Source organism: Macaca thibetana, chromosome 10 (genome assembly GCF_024542745.1).
Source record: "Macaca thibetana thibetana isolate TM-01 chromosome 10, ASM2454274v1, whole genome shotgun sequence".
In the NCBI taxonomy this organism is placed as follows: domain Eukaryota; kingdom Metazoa; phylum Chordata; class Mammalia; order Primates; family Cercopithecidae; genus Macaca; species Macaca thibetana.
Genome location: NC_065587.1, coordinates 5,279,158 through 5,298,468, shown reverse-complemented (window position 1 = coordinate 5,298,468; position 19,311 = coordinate 5,279,158). Strand labels below are relative to the sequence as shown.

The 19,311-nt window shown below is 53.0% G+C and overlaps 1 protein-coding gene across 2 annotated transcripts in view; it reads left to right on the top strand.

The window, feature by feature from the left end:
* Positions 1–19,311, top strand: part of FBLN1 (fibulin 1) — a 97,916-nt gene that overhangs the window by 31,735 nt on the left and 46,870 nt on the right. For both annotated transcript variants that reach the window (XM_050805852.1, XM_050805853.1), the window contains exons 8-14: positions 1,152–1,289; positions 7,484–7,627; positions 8,380–8,508; positions 9,620–9,745; positions 13,631–13,750; positions 15,187–15,318; positions 17,066–17,189. In XM_050805852.1, the coding sequence (XP_050661809.1) occupies positions 1,152–1,289; positions 7,484–7,627; positions 8,380–8,508; positions 9,620–9,745; positions 13,631–13,750; positions 15,187–15,318; positions 17,066–17,189 (913 nt within the window). The remainder of the gene's footprint in view (positions 1–1,151; positions 1,290–7,483; positions 7,628–8,379; positions 8,509–9,619; positions 9,746–13,630; positions 13,751–15,186; positions 15,319–17,065; positions 17,190–19,311) is intronic.

Here is a 19,311-nt window from a genome sequence, read left to right as displayed (position 1 = left end):
GGTTATACCCACCAGGGTGTCTGGACGGGTGGGATGGAAAGTGAAAGTGCTTGCCAGTAATGTTCAGAACACTGAAAAAGTTGACAGTAGTGCACCAGTACCGGTTAGTTCTGCTATTAGGAAAGATTTATGTTCTTACGGTGTGGAGTCAATGATGGCAGATTTGGGTTTCTAAAAAGGCTCAGTGCCTGATTATTTAAAATCAAGACCAGAGATGAATTTCAGGTTCTTACATGTACTTTCTAAAAAAAAAAAGAAAAGAAAAAAGCAAAAAACAAACAAACAAAAAACCCCACAACTGTTTTTGCACAACAGCTGCCTTCCATCCGAATCCAGGCTTCCTTGAAGTTCAAAGCATATCCCCTTCCACTGCGTAAACACATGGCATTTCTGGCTGCCAGCCCTCCCCGCCAAGCCTTAGGTGTTATTAGGCAGATGGGGAGGCTCTGATGAGGATCGTTTAGAACACAGTTTTTGCAGAGGGTTTCAAGCCTTTCAGAAGGACAAATCCCCTTGTGTAAAAGTGTCACTCACTGTATCATGAGAGTAACTTCAAAGCACACATCCCTTCTGACATCTGAGGGCCACAGAGCAAGTTCTGTCCTCCCCACCCCCGCACACCAGCTGGGTGGTTTGGACCCCAAGAGCCCAGTGGCCAAGCCAGCTGAGTATACACATGTGACCATTTGACAGCCATGAACTTCAAGGGAAGGGCAGCCCATCACATCCTGTCATGACCGTAACCCTTGTTAATATTTGGAATATTGTGAAGGCTTCAGAATGAATATGTTTATAGAGACTGTGTTTGTTGCCACTAAGATAATTGCTTTATGATCTAAACTAAACATACACTTAGCCTGAATGAATACTAATATATATATACCTGCCAGGAAAATGCCAGGGTGATTTATTATAACAGACAGTTTGCCTCATAAGAGCCTTGGGAAAGAAGTCAGCTTTTTAAGTCTTTAGCAACTGGAGCACGATTTGGCTCAGTGAAGTCCTTTTTGTGTATGATTTCCCTATTAGAATGTTTTGGGTTATAGTCTGAGTAATGAGCATTAGAAAAATCTTTCTTGTGATTTTAAAGTGTTGTAAGATGCTTCTGGCAGGACTCTTGCTAACAATTTCCTTTTTTTATGATGTACCAGATATTGACGAGTGTGAGAGTGGTATTCATAACTGCCTCCCCGATTTTATCTGTCAGAATACTCTGGGATCCTTCCGCTGCCGACCCAAGCTACAGTGCAAGAGTGGCTTTATACAAGATGCTCTAGGCAACTGTATTGGTAAGACGTGTGCTGCCAGGACTAGTGGGTTATTCCAGGAGGGGCCAGCGATCTAGCCTTGGGGCAGGCCTCTGGAATCTGAGGGGCCGCATGGTGTACGGAACAGGGGTTGGCAAACTTTTTGTGTAAAGGGCTGGACAGCAAATAGAGCAAATACCCTAGCCGTTGTGGGCCATATGGTCTCCGTCATGATACTCAACTCTGCTGTTATAGTCTAAAGCAGCCAAGGGCCGTCTGTAAACAAATGGGTGTGGCTGTGTTCCAATAAAACTTTATTTACAAAAATAGGCAGCAGGCTGGGTTTGGCCCAAGGGCCACAGTTGGCTGATCTGGGTTTAGATGAAAGAGCTTGGGTTTTGGAGTTAGAGACATCTGGTTTTAAACAGAGTGACCCAAGAAAATGACTTCTTCTGAGCTTTAATTTTTTCCTCTATAAAATGGGAGTAATCATAGTATCTGGCTTATAGATTTGAGGCCAGGATTAGGCGAGTCCTTGCGAAGTACTGATACACAGGAAGCACTCGGCGAGTGGTGATTCCTTGCCACAGGCATTTAGCCTATTAAAAAATTGTTTTAAAAAATACTTGGCTGGGCACAGTGGGTCACACCTGTAATCCTAGCACTTTAGGAGGCCGAGGCAGGAGGATTGCTTGAGCCCAGGTGTTTGAGGCCAGCCTGGGCAATATGGTGAGATCCCATCTCTACAAAAGATTAGCTGGGTGTGGTGGCATACGCCTGTAGTCCCAGCTACTTGATAGGCTGAGGTGGGAGGATTCCTTGAGCAGGGAGGTCGAGGCTGCAGTGAGCTGTGATCGTGCTACTGCACTCCAGTCTGGGCAACAGAGCAAGACCCTGTCTCAAAAATAAAATAAAATATAAAAGTAAAAAATAGTCTGTGTTAGTATTTGAATCATAGAGACAGAAAGTAGAATGGAAGGTGCCAGCGGCTGGGCAGTGAGTGTTTCATGGGTGCAGTTTCAGTTTGAGAAAAATGAAAAAGTTCTGGAGATGGATGGGGGAGATGGTGGCACAACAGTGTGAATGCACTGATGCCCCTGAACCGTCTACTTAAAAGGGTTACGATGGCATGTAAAATTTGTAGTTCACATGTAGTTCATTTGGTAAACATGTAGTTTACCACAATAAGAAAAGCAACTCTGGCCGGGCGCGGTGGCTCACACTTGCAATCCCAGCACTTTGGGAGGCTGAGGCGGGCGGATCACCTGAGGTCAAGAGTTCAAGACCAGCCTGACCAACATAGTGAAACCCCGTCTCTACTAAAAATACAAAAATTAGCTGGGCGTAGTGGTGGGCGCCTGTAATCCCAGCTGCTTAGAAGGCTGAGGCAGGAGAATTGCTTGAACCCGGGAGGCGGAGGTTGCAGTGAGGTGAGATCACGCCACTGCACTCCAGCCTGGGTGACAGAGTGAGACTCCATCTCAAAAAAAAAAAAAAGAAACTCTGCTGATATCAGAGAAATCCTAATATGAAAAGAGAGACTCTCATGTGAACTCAGTGTTAATGCAGGAGGCCTGGGAAAGACCGCTTACGCTAGAGGAGCGGCATGGGGTGCGAGCGGGGAGCCGGCTGGCCTGGGTTTCTAGTTCTGGAAAGACGGGAGGTGACTCTTGCTTTCCCCTGCCGTTGTCAGGTTAACTGCCTGGCTAGGCCACTGCGGTCAGCGCCTAAGTCCCGCTCCACCGGCTTTCCCTCGGCCTCTGCTTGGCAGACGCTCCTGGGTCCTGCCTTTGAGGTCAGAGAGACTTTTTAGGAGAAAAGATGAGGAATCCCAGCTACAGATCACTAGTCAGAACCGCTCCATCTGGGGTGGCCACATCACCTCTTCCCTGCCCGGAGCAAGGGAGTGTAAATTTCTATCTTACTTCTATTTCAACTTTTTCTTTTTTTTTTTTTTTTTTTCTTTTTTTTTGAGACGGAGTCTCGCTCTGCCACCCAGGCTGGAGTGCAGTGGCCAGATCTCAGCTCACTGCAAGCTCCGCCTCCTGGGTTCACGCCATTCTCCTGCCTCAGCCTCCCGAGTAGCTGGGACTACAGGCGCCTGCCACCTCGCCCGGCTAGTTTTCTGTATTTTTTAGTAGAGACGGGGTTTCACTGTGTCGGCCAGGATGGTCTCGATCTCCTGACCTCGTGATCCGCCCGTCTCGGCCTCCCAAAGTGCTGGGATTACAGGCTTGAGCCACCGCGCCCGGCCACTCAACTTTTTCTTAGAGAAATCTGTATTGATTGTTTATTTGAAATAGTGGTTTGGAGAGAGAGCTCTTCCCCCACTGCATTTTTTGAATCACCGAGATATTTAAAGACAAGTGGATGTGGCTGGGCGCGGTGACTCATGCCTGTAATCCCAGCACTTTGGGAGGCCAAGGTGGGTGGATCACTTGAGGTCAGGAGTTTGATACCAGCCTGACCAATATGGTGAAACCCGTCTCTACTAAAAATATAAAAATTAGCCGGACGTGGTGGTGGGCGTCTTGTAATCCCAGCTACTCAGGAGGCTGAGGCAGGAGAATTGCTTGAATCCAGGAGGCGGAGGTTGCAGTGAGCTAGGATCCCGTCACTGCACTGCAGCCTGGACAACAGAACAAGACTCTGTTTCACCAAAAAAAAAAAAAAAAAAAGACAAGTGGAATAGTGAGCCCTTAGGACAGGGGCCGTATCTGAAACCCGCCCCAGCCTTCCACTGTTACAGCTTCCCTGTCATTCCCTGGGGGAGACTTCTGAGCTGGGGGCTGTGGCTCGGCTGCCAGTTGGCCCCTTGCCAGTCCCCTGCCAGCAGGGAAGGATGGTTGTTTCTCAGTGCAGGGGGTGGTGAGTAGGGAAGCCATGGGCTCTCCAGGGCCAGCGGGGAGGATAGTCCTGCTCAGACTTGCAGCCTGCCCAAAGGGGGGTCCGGAGGAGGCTGGCGTGGACTGCAGACGGAAACCCTGACTCATGGCAAAATCAGCCCCGAGGCAGCGTTTGCAAGTCTCAACCTAGCCCTGACTTTCCTCTCTACAGGGTGCAGCACTGTGTAGGGGCTGAGGCTCGGGAGCCGCCCCCTCACTGTCCTTCCAGGACCGGCAAGCAGGCTGTGGGCTGAAGGCCAGCCTGGCAGCCCTGAGCTGTTCCTTGCCATCTCCCTGGGTCCTCAGTGACGGCATCAAAAGCCAAATGTTCATCTCCCTCAGGGTCCCCTCAGCGTGGGATGCCGGGATGGGGGTGGGGTTCCCCTTTTCATGTACTCTCAATCCTTGCAGTCAAGCTCAGGATTCGTTGTTTTAAAAGATCTCTGTTTATTTCAAAAATTATGTGCGTCTTGATGTACAAATCAGCAAACAAAACCAAACCTAAGTGTAGGAAGTAAACGCTCCTCCCCCGCGATCCTGCCTGCCTCTTGGCAGAGTCTGTGAGCCCTTATGGGCTCTGTTCCCTGGACACTTTTTGTTTTGTTTTGTTTTGTTTTTTATGAAAATGGGACCCGACTGTTCTGTCACTTGCTTTTTTCCCCTCTTGACAGGGTACTTAGAAATCATTTCATGTCAACACCTTTATGTTAAAAAAAACGACTCTTAAAAAACGTTTCTCTTAAAAAACGACTGCATCAGCAGAAATATTTCTTTCTAACGAGGAAATACGTCAAGATAGAAGATAGTTTCAGGCCGTCTGGGAGAGGGCTGAAAGGTTCTATGTCAGGTCCTGGTCCCCCAGCACACACCCTGGGTCCTCTGCTCCCACACCTCTGCCCGTGGTACCCGCTCCCTCACCCAGGAATAGCACGGTCCATGGTGGGAAGCGCCGATTCCCTTGTGTAGCCAGAATCCATCTTCCTAGAGCTCCGAGAACCATCCTGGGATCCCAAGAGCCCCTCTGAGCCTCCTGCCTGTAGCAGAAGAGCTCTTCCTGCAGAGCTAGCACAAGGGGTGGGTCAGGGTTCCAGGAAGCAGAGGTCTCTGCCCCTATCATACATGGAGAATTTTCTAGGACCTTAAGGTTGGGTCACTGAGGGCTTTGAGACCAGCATGGCTTTGTTGGGTTTTCTTTGCTCTTTTTCTTCGAATCCTTTCCTGCTGCTGCTGTCTTCCTTTCTCTTCCTCCTCCTCCTCTCCCTCCTCCCCTCCCCTCCTTCCCTCCCCCTCCTCCTCTTCCTTCTTCTCTTTTTTTTTTTTTTTTTTTTTTTTTTGAGACAGTCTCGCTCTGTCACCCAGGCTGGCGTGCAGTAGCACAATCTTGGCTCACTGCAACCTCCTCTCTTCTGGGTTCAAGCGATTCTCCTGCCTCAGCCTCCCAAGTAGCTGGGATTACAGGAGCCCACCAACATGCCTGGCTGATTTCTGTATTTTTAGTAGAGATGGGGTTTCGCCATGTTGGCCAGGTTGGTCTTGAGCTCTTGACCTCAGGTGATCCACCCCTCTGCCTCCCAAAGTGCTGGGATTACAGGCATAAGCCACCACCCCCGACCTCTTCCTTTCTTCTTGAGTGGGGAGGAGGGAATGGGCCAGGACTTCCCACATGCCCCGGCTGACCTGTGCCTGGGATGTCGGCATGTCCTGGGGCAGGAAGGGGTTCCGCTGAATCTAGGAAGCACGTAGGGAAGCAAGTGAACAGGGACCTTGGCAGCTTGGGCTTTTCCCATGTGAATCCCTGAGAGGGAAAGATCGGGCGCCATGTTCCCAAACTCAACCGATGTTTTACATTGATTTTCTCTCTGTTTATTCATTCCCATTCATTCATTCAGTCATTCATTCACTCATTCATTCATTGATAGCCAGGTCTTACCCCTGTGGAGCACACGATGTTCTGAGGGACACTGTTGTTCTGGGGAACAGAGTTTGGGGAATGCAGTCTGAGTGAGGAGCCTGCAGCACCTGGGGGAAGGCAGCCACCACTCTGCTAAACGCTGCATTTATTCATGTTACAGGGCAGGGGCCACCCAGCTGTTTCTCTAGAGGGGCTAGATGGTAAATAACAACTTCAGTCTCTGTAGCAACCACTCGACTCTGCCAGTTGCAGTGTAAAAGCAGCCCTGAGCAATGTGTAAGACAGTGGGCCTGGCTGCACGCTAATAAAACTTCATTTACAAAAGTAGGTGTAAGCCAGATTTGAACCAAGGGCCATCATTTGCTGGCCACTGATTTAAGGGAGCTGGAAAGCAGGAGATCCTGGTTCTAGACCTAGGTCCTGGTTGGCTCCTGACTCCACCCATTCAGTCTCTGGACCTTGGTTTCCTGTTTATAAAGCGCAGGCAGTAATGATAGTGATACCGGCATCACCTCACTTGCAGGCTGGCTGTGGTGCTCGAGAGCAGTAATGGATATAAAAGCTTTTGTAAACTGTAAATTGCTGCATGGTCAATGCGAAGACGGACTCATTTGACTGAGGAGGGTGGACTTGGCTGGCAGGGAGAGGGGTACAGCTGTCCTCCTTTCTGACTTACGCTCAGGGGTCTTCTACCATCACTCCCTCTCTTTGTCCCCCGGCCCCAGATGCTTTGTAAGTGTCTTAGCAAGGTTCTCCAAGGTGATGTTTAGACACTGAGGTCCTTTTCCACTCCCTCTCTCAAGAAGTGCAATCTGTGCATTCTTCCTCCGAATTTGAGCAGAAGGAGGGAATCCATGTGTGGCATGGTCCTCCTGGACCATTCACGGGTTCACACTTGCTCATTGTATGTCATCAAAGATAAATGCCCTACGGTCCTCATGTCAGAGGTATGTCCACTCAAGGAAGGAGATTGCCATGCAGTGAGCTCGGAGCCATGGCACCTCCCGGGTGGGCCTGGGTCAGCATAGGCCCTGTGAAGCCCAGTCATTAGGGGGGGCCTAGAGCCTCGCTGGGAGCCAGAGTTGCTGGCACCACGTGGACGATCACCTGTCTCCTTAACACCTTGCCCAGTGTGTGGAGTAGATGAATGCAGGAAAAGCCAGGCAGGCAGGTCCCGATTTGGCACAGCGAACGGTGGAGGTGCTGGAGATTTAGGGACAGGAAGAAGGCCCAGAGAGGTGGTGTTTGAGGCAGTGTGCAGTGATAGAATTTGGGAGCCAGTTGGGAGACGGCTGTGTGGTCCAGGGTGAGGGGGTTGAGCCCCTCCATTTGTGGTTTTGCAAAGAGGTGGGAAGGGGAATTTCTTTGGAGATCCAGTTTTTGGGTTCTGGGACACCCTCCAGGTTTAACCACGTGGTCTCTATCTTTTCCCGCCGTAGATATCAATGAGTGTTTGAGTATCAGTGCCCCGTGCCCTACCGGGCATACATGCATCAATACGGAGGGCTCCTACACGTGCCAGAAGAACGTGCCCAACTGTGGCCGTGGCTACCATCTCAACGAGGAGGGAACTCGCTGTGTTGGTTGGTATTAAGAAGCCAAATCTGAAATCCACTTTCCTGTCTGCTTCCAGCACACACCCTCCCTTCTCTGGAAGCAGAAAGTTGATCCCCAAAGCAAAGCCGTTTCTATCAGCCCATCCATCCCATTGTCAATTCCCAAGCATGGGGCTTCATTGTCTTGCCTGGACTGGTGCAGTAGAACACCAGCCCGTCTACTGCCTCAACCTTGTCCAGCTTGTCCTGAGCCCAAAGCTCTCTCACCCCGTCCTGTTTACAACTCCATCAGCTCCCCACTGGTGACAAAGGACAGATGCCTCTGCTTACTGGCCAGTCCCCTAGAGCTGGGCCAATTCCACAAACCTTGTAATTCAGGCAGTGTGGGTCCTGCCACTCACCACACAAGCACTGTCCTTTCCTCTCTGTGTGGGTGTTTGCTCTTACGTCATTCCCTCTGCCCACCTGCTCCTACGTTCCTTTGGATCCAGGGCACCCAGCCTGCCTAGATCCTGCCAGAGAAGGAGCCTTCCTCACATAATCCCCAGGACACTTCTTCAGTGTCTCTCTGGGTTCCTGGCCTGCCAGCCAGGTAGGGCTGCCTCTGGGTCAGCTGTCTCCACAGTCTGGGACTCGCACACATTAGGTGCTCTGTGAAGTCTAGTTGAAATGGAATGCCCGTTTCCATGTGCTCGTTTCTTGCTTTCCTTTCTGATCATCTTGGGGGGAAAAAACCCAAACTAAAGGTTTTCATCATGGCTTTCTTTCTCCTTTGCAAGACGTGGACGAGTGCGCACCACCTGCCGAGCCCTGTGGGAGGGGGCACCGCTGTGTGAACTCTCCCGGAAGTTTCCGCTGCGAGTGCAAGACGGGTTACTATTTTGACGGCATCAGCAGGATGTGTGTGGGTGCGTGGGGGGCCCACAGGCCTTGGGGGAACCCGGCCACGTGGCACCAGGGACACATTCTGTGGCATCTTGAGCGATGTGGTCTGATCCTCATCTCAGATAATCCCAAGTGCAGACAGACCCCAAGAGAAGACCCTGAGTCAGGAGACCCCATTCTAGCCTCAGCTGTGCTGCTGCCCAGCCGGGCGGCCGGTGGCACAGCCCCCTGTATGTGAGCTTGCTCCCCACCTGTAGAAAGGGGTTCTGCTCGACCCAGGACCTCCAAGTGCTGTTGAGCCAGGTCTACACATGCGGGCAGCGTCAGTGATTTCCTGGAGGTTCACCGCTGAGCTGCAGAGCCACCGGAGCTGGAGTGTGCCTTTAGCCCAGGGCAGTGAGGGGAAAAGTTGACCAGGAGTGGGGTCAGGTCCTATCCAGCCAGTGCCTGCTGTCACCAAACCTAGGTGCCCAGGGAAGCCTGGCAGCTGCCACCCCACTCCCCCAAAGCAAGCACTTTGCTAGATCCTGACAGACCCTCCTGTGGGCCCTGGGGAGGAGGACTGGCAGGAGGGCACAAGATCAGCTGTGCTGCCGCGGAAGGAGCACAAGGCTGGCCCGGCGGGCAGGCACACCGCGGCAGTCCCGGCTCTCCCACTGACTTCCTGCGTGCTTGGGACAAGTCACTTTACATTCCTTGTGTGAGAAATGAGGCTGGAGGCCAGGCGTGGTGGCTGGTGCCTGTAATCCCAGCACTTTGGGAGGCTAAGGTGGGCGGATCACTTGAGGTCAGGAGTTTGAATCCAGCCTGGCCAACATGGTGAAACCCCGTCTCTATAAAAAATACAAAAATTAGCTGGGCGTGGTAGCCTGCACATGTAATCCCAGCTACTTGGGAGGCTGAGGCAGGAGAATCACTTGAACTGGGAGGCGGAGGTTGCAGTGAGCCGAGATCGTGCCACTGCACTCCAGCCTGGGAGATAGAGTGAGACTCTGTCTCAAAGATGAAGAAAAAGAAAGAAAGGAGGCTGGAGGAGGTGGAGGACAAAGGACATGAGCTGACCTTGTTAGGAGGGTGGAATGTGGCGCCACTGTGTTGGACATTGCCCTGAGCTGACCCACCCCTCACTTTCAGATGTCAACGAGTGCCAGCGCTATCCCGGGCGCCTTTGTGGCCACAAGTGCGAGAACACGCTGGGCTCCTACGTCTGCAGCTGTTCCGTGGGCTTCCGGCTCTCTGTAGACGGCAGGTCGTGTGAAGGTGAGGCTGGGGCCCCGTCCACTCACTTCCGCCACGTCAGCTTCCTCCTGGGGAAGCCACTGTTTTCCTGCAGCCCCGTTTGGAGCAGGTCTGCCTTGGTTTCCCCAGCACGTGTTAAGTGACATGTTAGCAGGGGAAGCGCCTGTAAAATATTGTTCATCAGAGGGGACTGCCCGCCTGCCAGCCCGATGTCTCCTGATGACATCCGCCCTCCGAGGCCGTGTCAGGGTTCACAGGCTGCGGCAGAGGCCATGTGGGATGTGGCTAGGATTGTGGGGCTTGGAGCATGAGACCCACCAGTCACAGGGCCTTGGTTTTGCCCAACCTCTCCCTGCCTCCATGTCCTCACAGGGGAGAGGGGTTGATGTTTGAAAGAGCAGCGAAAACTGGACACTTGTTTTGCACAAAGACCGTGTGCGGATTTTAATCAGATGCTGCCTAGGGGAGAGAGGCCTCTGTGTCCATTGATCTCAAGTCACGCAAACAAAAGGAGGGAGGCTTTGTAAATGAGCCGTGAGAGGAAGTACTGAGGTCCTTAGGGCATGGGTCACTGATTAGGGCACCTGCCTCAAACTTCTTTTTTTTTTTGAGATGGAGTCTTGTTCTGTCACCCAGGCTGGAGTGCAGTGGCACGATCTCGGCTCACTGCGACTTCCGCCTCCCGGGTTCAAGCAATTCTCCTGCCTCAGCCTCCCAAGTAGCTGGGATTACAGGTGCCCGCCATCGCACCTGGCTAATTTTTGTATTTTTAGTAGAGACGGGGTTTTACCATGTTGGCCAGGCTAGTCTCGAACTCCTGACCTCACGTAATCCACCTGCCTCAGCCTCTCAAAGTGCTGGGATTACAGGCATGGGCCACCGCACCCAACCTACCTCTAACTTTTTTTTTTTTTTTTTTTTTTTTGAGATGGAGTCTTGCTCTGTTGCCCAGGCTGGAGTGCAGCGGTACAATCTCGGCTCACTGCAAGCTCCGCCCCCCGGGTTCACGCCATTCTCCTGCCTCAGCCTCCCGTGTAGCTGGGACTACAGGTGCCCGCCACCATGCCCGGCTAATTTTTTTATTTTTGTATTTTTAGTAGAGACGGGGTTTCACCGTGTTAGCCAGGATGGTCTCGATCTCCTGACCTCGTGATCCACCCGTCTCGGCCTCCCAAAGTGCTGGGATTACAGGCGTGAGCCACCGCGCCCGGCCTGCCTCTAACTTCTTATTGGAGTTAGGCTTTCCCTTCCGATAGAGACAGGGAGAAGCACCCTGGCCTTCCCGATGACGACATTCCCCAGTCTCGTCCCCAGCCCTCGAGAAAGACACTTCTGGGTTGCACATCTCAAAGGGACAGAGAAACCATTTACATTTGCAAGTTTTTCTAAAGTAGATGCTTCTAAGGAAAATGGAGGTCAGCGCCTGTAGTCAGGTTTGGGCTGGAACCAAGAGAAAATTCTTTTGGCAGCATTGATCTTTCTCAGGCAGGCATGCCATGGGGGCTGGGTCTGCATCCTGGGTACGTGGTCTTAGGCCAGTGGCAGCCATGCTGAAGTTGGGTCAAGTCTCTTGGTATGTGGGGGTTGGACAAAGTTGTTCTTGCCAACAGTCTTGTGGTTCTCAGATAACACCTCCTGGGCTGATGGGAAGGTCACATGAACAGCCTGTCAGCCCAAGGCCTGGCACATACTAGGTGCTTGGCAGATGTCGTGTCTTATGCAGGGATTAGGTTCTGAGCTGAGCAGACACTGAGAGCTTTGGACGGCCCTCAACAATTGTCCACATTGCCCATGACACCCTGTTGAGTGCGGTGCACTGACCCAGAGGACGGCTTCTGTAGCCTGACTCAAACGTGGCAGGTCCTAAAATTCTGCCATGAGAATTTTCTTTCGTGATGAGATGGTCACAGGGGTTAGATACGCCAGGGTAAGTTGTGGTGTGCATAATTCTTCAATCGGAGGATGGACGGTGTGAGGGGGTCCTGGGATTAGTTCACAAGAACGTGTATGGACAAGGAACAAGATTCACGAGTTGAGTCTCTCAGGCTTGTGTTCAAACCTCACTTCTGCCATTTCTATGGCCTTGAAGAGGTAACTCAGTCTTTCTGGGCCTTGGTGTGCTCATCTGTAAAATGGGCATAGTAGGACCAACCCCATAGGGGGTTGTGAGGATGAAACGAGATTACGCATGTGAAGAGCTTATCGCAGGGCTGAGCACAGGATGAAGAGCTGGCAGTGTGGAGGCTGCTGGCTTTATTATTATTTAGTAGAAGTAGTGGGATTCCTGGCTTGTGCTTCCTCTAGTCACTCGTAAATTACTGAAAAGTTGGCATTCATATCCACATTAGTGGACAATATTGTGGACACAGAACCAGGGCCTGGCCAGCCTTGCCACGTGACCTTACTAACCATGTGTTAAGCACCTGCCGCGGGTGTGTAGTGAGAACTAGGTCCTGCACTGGGGAGTGTCTCTAGTGGGGGATGAGAGACCCCACTGGGCAGGTGGAGGCCAGGTCTGGTGTGTGGGGGCCACCGAGATGAAACACGGGCTGGAAGGCTATTGGACGTTCTCTGACAGCCACAGATTTAAGGCTTTTCCAGCCACAATCTCGGTTGCAACCGCTCAACTCTGCTGTGGTAGCAGAGAAGGGGCCAGAGGACCATGGTAAAAGAATGAGTGTGGCAGGGCGCAGTGGCTCACACCTGTAATCCCAGCACTTTGGGAGGCCGACACAGGCAGATCACTTGAGGTCAGGAGTTCGAGACCAGCATGACCAACATCGTGCAACCCCGTGTCTACTAAAAATACAAAAATTAGCTGGGCATGGTGGCGGATGCCTGTAATCCCCTAGCTACTCAGGAGGCTGAGGCGGGAGAGTTGCGTGAATTCGTATCCACGTTAGTGGATAATGGGCTCCCAGAGGTGGAGATTGCAGTGAGCTGAGATTGAGCTACTGCACTCAAGCCTGGGCAACAGAGACTCTGTCTCAAAAAAAAAAAAAAAAAAAAAAATTAATCTGGCTGTATTCTTTATTTTTTTATTATTATTATTTTGAGACGGAGTCTCTCTCTGTCACCCAGGCTGGAGTGCAGTGGTATATCTTGGCTCACTGCAACTTCTGCCTCCCGGTTCAAGCAATTCTTCTGCCTCAGCCTCCCAAGAAGCTGTGACTACAGGCACGTGCCACCATGCCCAGCTAATTCTTGTATTTTTAGTGGAGACGGGGTTTCACCATGCTGGCCAGGCTGGTCTTGAACCCCTGACCTTGTGATCCACCCACCTTGGCCTCCCAAAGTACTGGGATTACAGGCATGAGCCACCATGCCTGGCCTGGCTGTGTTCTAATAAAACTTTATTTATAAAAACAAGTGTTGGGACGAATTTGGCCCATGGACTGTGGTTCACTGACCTCTGCTCTAGGTAGAGGGGACAGTTGAGCAGTAGTTCAGAGTTGCTGGGTGGCCCAGTGAGTTCTGTGCATTGGAGTATGAGGAGTACTGGGGTATGGGCTGGATGGCTGAGGCGTTCCTTGAGTGCCGTCATCTGTGTAGGATGCCATCTTGGAGGTGAAGTGAGGAGCACAGGATCAGATTTCCATTTGAGGACTAGAATGGACTCTGGCAGCCAGGTGGGGGCTGGCTTCCAGGGGCTGAGGCTGGAGGCTATAGCTGCCGTCCTGACAGGAGAAGGTGTGGTCAAAGCAGGCAGGGGCAGGGAGGGAGGGTCTGGAGTCACCAGTGATGACACCTCTCCCTCGGCCACACACCCCAGGACCTCCGCCTCTCCGAGTGTGTTAACCTGAGGGAGGTGGAGAGGAGGTTTTCTGTTCACTGACCCTGAGGGCTGCTGTGGAGGCAGGGACATGTGATGTCGCTCTGAGCAGTGACCCTCGCTTTGTATTTCAGACATCAATGAGTGCAGCAGCAGCCCGTGTAGCCAGGAGTGTGCCAACGTCTACGGTTCCTACCAGTGTTACTGCCGGCGGGGCTACCAGCTCAGTGATGTGGACGGAGTCACCTGTGAAGGTGCGGACGCCCCTGCTTGCTGAGGGGGAAAACCACCTGTGGCCTTTGACATGATATCCGCCATGACACCCGCCATGACACAGCAGCACGGCCTCTGACTTTCAAATCCACGGGAAGAGCCAGCTGGGATTTCGTCACCTGGCAAACCTTCCATGTCCACCCTTGGAGGCTAGTGGGTAGTTTGCTGTTTTCCCTCCAACTGAGATTTTTTTTTTTTTTTTTTTTTTTTTTTTGAGATGGGGTATTGCTCTGTTACCCAGGCTGGAGTGATATGGTGCAATCACTGCTCACTGCAGCCTCAGCTTCCCGGGTTCAAGTGATCCTCCCACCTCAGCCTCCCAAGTAGTTGGGACCATAGGCGTACACCACCACGCCTGGCTGATTTTTTTTATTTTTTAAAAATTAGAGACGGGGTCTTGCCTTGTTGCCCAGGCTGGTCTCGAACTCCTTGGCTCAAGTGATCCTCTTGCTTCAGCCTTCCAAATTGCTGGGATTACAGGCATGAGCCACCGTGCCCGGCCCCCAACTGAAATTCTAATATACTTTTCCCATCCTTAAGCATGAGGGTGGGAAGGCAGCAAACCACTCCTGACTTGTTGTTTAATAATGTGCATGGTGGTGATTGCGATGTGCCCTGGGACCTTGGGCTGCACATCTCAGAGCTTGGTGGTGGTGTGTGGCCGAGAGGTAGGGGAGGTCTCACGGACCACCTGTATCCCTGACTCAGAGCTCTAACTCTTCGTCTGTAACATGGGGATTAACTCCAGCCTCACCAGATCATTGGAGGATTAAACCAGATGATAGCAATTACGGGCAATTAAGGGCAATTATGATGATTACCGTTTTCGTGCGTAAGGTGTGTGTATATTTTGTTTGCTTGTTTGTTTTTGAGACAGAGACAGCTCTGTCACTCAGGTTGGAGGGCAGTGGTACAAATACAGCTCACTGCAGCCTCCATCTTCTGGGATCAAGCAATCCTCCCAGCTCTGCCTCCTTGAGTAGCTGGGCCCACAGGCATGCACCAGTATGCTTGGCTAATTTTTTTGATTTTTTGTAGAGACAGGGTCTCACTTTGTTGCCGAGGCTGATCTCGAACTCCTGGGCTCAAGTAATCCTCCTGCCTCAGCCTCCCACAGTGTTGGGATTCCAGGCCTGAGCCAGTGCGCCCAGCTGAGCTGTGTTTCTTATTGTTGAACTGCGGTCCATGTTTCCCCCTACCCGCCACATGCATACTTCACACCATGAACTTGCTGTGTGACCCTAGGCTAGTCCCATCGCCTCTCTGAGCGTGATGGTCTCTAAGGCTTCTTGTCTTCAGCTTGTCCCATGCTGCTGCCCTCCCGGGCCCCAGTGCAGCCCCCAGGGCAATGTAGCGTGGCCAGCAGCCATGGCCAGGTGCCAGGACACTGAGGCTGAGGTGGGCTTTGCCGTTGCAGACATCGACGAGTGTGCCCTGCCCACCGGGGGCCACATCTGCTCCTACCGCTGCATCAACATCCCTGGGAGCTTCCAGTGCAGCTGCCCCTCGTCTGGCTACAGGCTGGCCCCCAACGGCCGCAACTGCCAAGGTGAGCAAGCGGAATGCCCTGGTGTCCCTCATGCTGTGCTTGGGGCTCTGCAGTGTGGTGGGGCTGAGGCCGGGCTCGGGGGCTGTACTTCCCCAACCCAAGGGCCACAGCACAGATGCATTCAGGAAAAGGAGGCCCTCCCACCATCCGAGGGGTGTCCTGGGGTCTGCAGCACCCTGGTCTCCCACACCCAGGCCCCAGCATACTTGTCCTCTGGGTTGTCTGAGCCCCATGACGGCTGCATCCAGCAGGAACACTTGAGCCCTCCTATGCTCTCCTCAGCAGCCCCTAAAAGGCTGGAACAGAGTTCTTTAGGAAGATGCCCACCAGGGAGGAAGCAGTCCAGGCCAGGGGATGGTGTGGCCTGGTGTGGGATGGCCCAGGGACACTCATGACTGTGGGTCAGCTCCAGCATGGACTAAGTGATGGGGGCCAGTGGCATTGGTTCTGCATTCAGCCCCCATTTTATGAACGCTCTAGGGGGCTGTGTGTGCCACCCAAAGCCATCCGACGACCATCCATTCAGTCACTGACAGCAGGTGCTGAGTGGGTGTTTGTGAGCGTGTGATCCCCAGTGTACACGCTGGGCCCAGAAGCTGAGTCATGGAGGTGGGGCTGTCCAGCCAGTGCCTCGGGAGCCCCACACAGGGCTGTGGATCCTGGGGCTCCAGAAGCCTCCTGGGTCCCACAGATGTAGCTTCTGGTCATGAGGAAGGTGGGTGACTTTGATGAAAGGCAGACAGGAGCTGCGGTGTTTCCTGGGAGGCCCCCTCCGCTTGCCCCGGGCCTGAGCCCGGTTGTGTCTGCATTTCTGACGGAGCAAATGACTTTTCTCCTGGCCAGGCTCCCTCACCGCAGCCTGGGGTCCCGCCCAGACTCAGCGTAAACACATTCCTGAGCCGGGCCTTTGAGGCTGGGGAGTGTTGTCTTTGCCACCGATGCTCAGGCATTTGGCACCTCTTAATGGACGTCTCCCAGGGCTGGTGACAGCCCCTGAGCCCCGCTGTTTGGCTGCTCCAGAGTCTGTGGGGATTGGGCTGCTCACCCATCTCCAGGGGCCTCTCGGTGTGGTGCCCCAGGCCCCATCTCAGGAGTCCCAGTCCTGGTGGTTCCAGTCCCCCCTGAACAGCCACCAACCCCATCATACAGGGCAAGACGTATGATCCCTCGAAGCCTGTTTTTCTCATTGTTGTGTGGAGCTAGCAGCTCCTGCCCTTTTCTCCTTAGAGGTTGAGTCACACCTCGGGTAAGGGTGCTGTGGCTTGGGAGCCACAGAGAGGCCCTGGGTGGTTAGTGCATGGACTCTGGCACCAGCCCGCCTGGGTTCAAAGCTCGGCTCTGACATTTATAAAATATGTAACCTCAGGCAGGTCTCTAAAGCTCTGTGAGCTCCTCATAAAATGAGGATCATAACAGTATCTGCCTCATTGAGTTCTTAGGAGGATTCAGTGAGTTATCCTGCCTTGCGAGGCACTCCCAGGACCCGTCATGCAGTGTTTACTTTTACCATTGTCACACTCCCTCCATGGATTGCAAATGATAAGTTAACACTCTATAAATGTAAATATCCTATAAATGTAAGAACTGGCACAGGACACTGCTCTGAAGATCAGCCAGTGGAGGGCATGGATGGCCTGATCGCCACCCCTAACCCTAGTTGATGGGAGGCCTGGGCTCCTCCGTGTCCAGATGGGGATGGCTCCTGCAGCCTCTGCCTTCATTGTGCTGCTGTGGGGGTCTCTTGCAGACATTGATGAGTGTGTGACTGGCATCCACAACTGCTCCATCAATGAGACCTGCTTCAACATCCAGGGCGGCTTCCGCTGCCTGGTCTTCGAGTGCCCTGAGAACTATCGCCGCTCCGCAGCCACGTAAGTCATCTGGACCATGCCATCGTCTGTCTGTGTTGGCCTTCCTGGTGACCCAGCTCCCGGGTGGATGGGTTATCAGGCTGTGACCTCAGTGTCCTCCCATGAGGGACACAGGGCACTCACCTGATCCCTGGCCCTCAAGCCTCTAAATGCTAGTGACACTGGTCTCAGAAAGTCAAAGGAGTAACTGCAAATGAATCTGGGGTCTATAGTCATGCTTTCAGGCCAAGGCTGTGCACAGAACCAGGCAGAAACCACAGCCCTCTGTTTTCCTAGGTGGAGCCTTGGGCAAGCTCTCTGGGCCTCGGTTTTCTCATCTGTAACATGCAGATGTCAGAACGTGCTCTGACTCAGATGCGTAGGTAACAGAGTCTCCATGTCAGTCCAAAGTCAGGGAGCCGATGTGACTTGTTGGACATTGTTGTTAGGTGCCTCCCTGAAAGCCAGAATTCATCCAGCCTGGTGACTGTGGGAACAGCATCAAAGATTCCAGATCCTAAACGGGGGGCTGCGTGCCCCTATGTCTTTGTAAGCTCACTCACTCCTAGGCCATCACGGCGTCCACTTGAGACCACGGTTCCCACTTCCTATCCCCCTTACCCCTAATTGTATTCGTCAAGTCTCATTTAGTGCTACTGTCAGTTGCTTCAGGAAAAGCTCCACGCTGGGACAGATCTCAGGACTGTGGACTTGTGACCTCCCCCAGCACTCTTAGTGTGCAGTGCAGGCAGCCAGCCGTTTCCCAGGCCTTGGCCTCTTGACCTTCAGCCTGCCTTGGGTTCTTGGCCAGCTGCCCCCACCACCTGAGGGTCAGTGGTAGTGTTCACCGCCTGACCCGAGGGGCAGCTGCCCTGGCTCATGGCATAGCAAGACTTCTGGGTCACCGAGCGGCCCCGTTGTCCCTGGCAGCCCTCCATATTCTTCCTGGCATTGGGATGGCCCGTTGGCTGGCCCGGCCGCTTCCCTGATCTGCTGTTTCCCAGCATGGGTTTCTGTCTGCTTGAAAACCCAACATCTTGTTTCCTTCCTGAGCTTGGGTTAGGAAAAAGCTGCCCCAAAACTGGGTTTGCAAGTCTGTAGCATCCTGAAGAGCTCATGGTTATGCAACAGCCTGGCAGGCAGTGACAGTGCTTCTCTGAGCCATTAAGAAAGTTCCATGGCCTCAGCTGGAGGCTGTGCAGCCGTCTGTCATTGTAAGTTCACTCTCTCCCCAGCCTTTGTCAGTGCCTGGGCTTGAGGATTCCAGGAGGCTGGCTGTGGTTGTGACCTCGATTTCTAGCTTGCACACAGTCATGAAACCACCTTTTGACAAGGAGGAGGCTGCCCTGCACAGGGGCCCTGGCGCCTTCTAAGCCCGAGGGTGGGCAGGTTGGCCATGTCTGCTAAGGTCATGGCTGAAATCGGCAGAACCCAGCTCCACCCCTCATGTTGGCTGTGGAAGCCTCTGCCACCCCTCAGTGCTGGAGAAAGTCATTTCTTCCTGGACCTACTGTGTGCAGGCACCTGGGTAGACAGTGAGCCCACAAAGGCCTTTGTCCCCGCACTGGCTCGGCCTTTGGAGCATGCGCTAAGAGGGAGGAGGGGCCCCGACGTGGCTGGGTGTGAGGGTGGGCAGGGGGCTGTCTGGAGTGGGCCATGCCGTCATGAAGGTGGAAGGGGAATCGAATCAGGCAGAAGGGGCGGGAGTATGGACACGCGTGGTGAAATGGGGAGTTCAGCCGGAGACCTGGGCCCTGTGTGCTGTGTAGTAAGGGACTGACCTGCCGGGCGCCTGGCTTGTTCCAGCCTTTGGACTCCCAGGGTTGATAGCAAGGAGGGGCCACGGCCGCTCAGCACTGCTAACCCCTCAGACTGGAGTTTTGTATTTTACAGCCCCTTTTCCTGCTCATCAAAAACCCAAACTTCTTAAAGCGTTTTTTCATCTAAACTTCAGAAAGCAATTTTTAAAATCTAAAAGAGCCATATTGAGGAGGGATCTGTGGCCAGCGCTTCTGTGGTTAACAACTCAGCAAGACTGCCTCACTCAGGAGCCTTGACAGACAGGACTGCAGAGTCCGCTTCTGCGGCTTTCTCTCTCTCTCCAGTCACACGGCTTCCATCTGGGGAACATCCCGGAGGCCGA